The sequence below is a fragment of the Sinocyclocheilus grahami genome, unplaced genomic scaffold, assembly GCF_001515645.1.
Source record: "Sinocyclocheilus grahami isolate Dianchi unplaced genomic scaffold, SAMN03320097.WGS_v1.1 scaffold1169.1, whole genome shotgun sequence".
NCBI classification, from domain to species: domain Eukaryota; kingdom Metazoa; phylum Chordata; class Actinopteri; order Cypriniformes; family Cyprinidae; genus Sinocyclocheilus; species Sinocyclocheilus grahami.
The window spans coordinates 131,110-133,316 of NW_015506348.1; the positions used below are offsets into that span (position 1 = coordinate 131,110).

General features: G+C 48.0%; 1 protein-coding gene across 1 annotated transcript in view; it reads left to right on the forward strand.

Moving 5' to 3' along the window:
* Positions 1–997, forward strand: part of LOC107567563 (transmembrane protein 100-like) — a 7,574-nt gene extending 6,577 nt beyond the window's left edge. The window contains exon 2 of the mRNA XM_016253255.1: positions 110–997. Within this exon, the coding sequence (XP_016108741.1) occupies positions 163–615 (453 nt within the window). The 5' untranslated portion in view covers positions 110–162 and the 3' untranslated portion in view covers positions 616–997. The remainder of the gene's footprint in view (positions 1–109) is intronic.
* Positions 998–2,207: the final 1,210 nt, after the last annotated feature.

Sequence of the window (2,207 nt, forward strand, 5' to 3'; positions counted from 1 at the left end):
AAAAGGTTTTGAAAACTAAAAAGCAATGTTTTTTTACTGCCCCCCCCCCCCCCCCACACTTTCTCTTTATCATGCCAATGTGAATAAACTTGCTTTGTTTTTCCTCTAGGTGTGGAAACGGTGAGGAAACACAGTGAACCGGCACAGTAGAGACTGCGGCTGATGCCTCAAAGCACACTGACCCTCGACCCTGCGATGCCCACCGAGCTGGTGAAAGACACCATGACGATCCCCGGAGCTCCCGAGAGAATCCTGCAAGAGAAAACCAACAACAACGAGCCTCCACAACCGCAGCTGCTGGCCATCACCATTCCCCTGGTCAACGAGGGGCAGCTGACGGCGGCCACCGGCGGAGCTGAGCTGTCCTGCTACCGCTGCACCGTGCCGTTCGGCGTGGTGGCCCTGATCGCGGGGATCGTAGTGACGGCCGTCGCGTACAGCTTCAACTCGCATGGCTCCACCATATCATACTTCGGACTGGTGCTGCTCTCGGCTGGGCTCGTGCTGCTTGTGCTGAGCGCTGTTTGCTGGAAGGTGCGGATGGAGAGAAAGAAAGAGAGGAGACGAGAGAGTCAGACAGCACTGATGGCCCATCAGAGGAGCATCTTCGCCTGATTCGACACAAGCACAAAATCTTCACGATGAACAAGTCAATGCATCACGTTTGGGACGACGTCCAGATGTTTTGCCATAGATTGTAAAAAAAAAAGATGGACGACTCATCTCTGCTTCCTTTCAGCTGAAGCCAATGTTCCCGCTGTCTATTTGCATAGCATCAAATAGCCAACCAAAAATAAACTTTTTAGAAAAATTAACACTTGAACATACATCAGAGTGATAAGAACTACCTAAAAAGATGGGAACTGTCTTTGGAAAAAATTATTTGAAGTGTAATTAGATTTTTTTCCCCACATCCCATTGGTTTACATGGAGAGGACGTGGTTTATGACCTCTACTGCCGCCAGCCACTAGGGGATGATCGAGAAACGAAGAGAGAGGACGAGAGAGTCAGACGGCACTGATGGCCCATCAGAGAAGCATCTTCGCTTGATTCGACACAAGCACAAACTCAGAAACCTTCATGATGAACAAGTCATGATGAACAAGTTTTGCCTCAGTTCAGACCGTAGACTGTAAAAAAGATGGACGACGTGTCTCCGCTTCCTTCCACTGTAGAAAAGTGAAGCCAAAATGTCCCGCTGTCATCTTGCGCCGATGACGTAATTTGGAGCTCAGTTCTTCCACGAACAGCTCTGGGAATGAGCGGGACAGTTAACCGAGACAGACTCGCAGCTGCATGCATCCAGATGTTCAGATACAGCTGCACTGCAACAAAATCATCAGCTTAAAACAGCTCTCATGTTCTAGTGTTTACTTGCTCAAGCATCACTGTTGCTACTTCTCAAAAATGGGGTTAAAGGTTTGTTTAGATCGCTTACACTACAGTGTGTAACATGTCATGCAACCAACCTGGCAACACAGAAAAACACTCAAAACTGAACAAAGCAGTGTCATGGCAACCACCCAGAATGCACTTATGCCCGGTTCAGACTACATGATTTTAGCCCAATTTTGCCACAATTTGCGTCAAGCACGTCAAGTAGGGTGTCGTGGGGATTCGTAAACGACAGTGGGCGTGGGGACGCAAGATTCCATCGTTTCAGCTCGTGCAGTGTGTCATTGTGGAAGACAACCGATTCCGCGTCTGCGATGCTTTACGACATCACGACAGAAAGACTTGCATGTTTAATTTTTTTTCCATCGTCCATGACGAGTTCTGTCACATTGGTGACGTTGACCAATAGCAGCACAGAAGCTCTTTCATGCACAGGTTTCAAAAATGGCAAAACGAAAGAGAGATGATGGTGCTGCTAGGTGGAATTATGAGATGGAGGAAAGGTTCGTGGAGCTGTGGCAACAGTACTCCTGCCTTTACGATGTGTCATCGAGGGACTACCACGACAGAACAAAGAAAGAACAATGCTGGCGAACTATAGCGGAAGCGCTTCAGCAATGTTTACACTCTTGTTTTCGGAAGTCAGTCGCTAGTTCCGCCTTCTCGAAGACATCACGTGCGTCGTTAAAGACGGCACGCGATGAATGGTCGGGAAGCAACGTGTATTCTGACATGTTTCTTGTTCACGACACAACAAGATTTTAGGAGTCAAAATCTTGTAATCTGACACAGTGACTATCGTGACCGACAA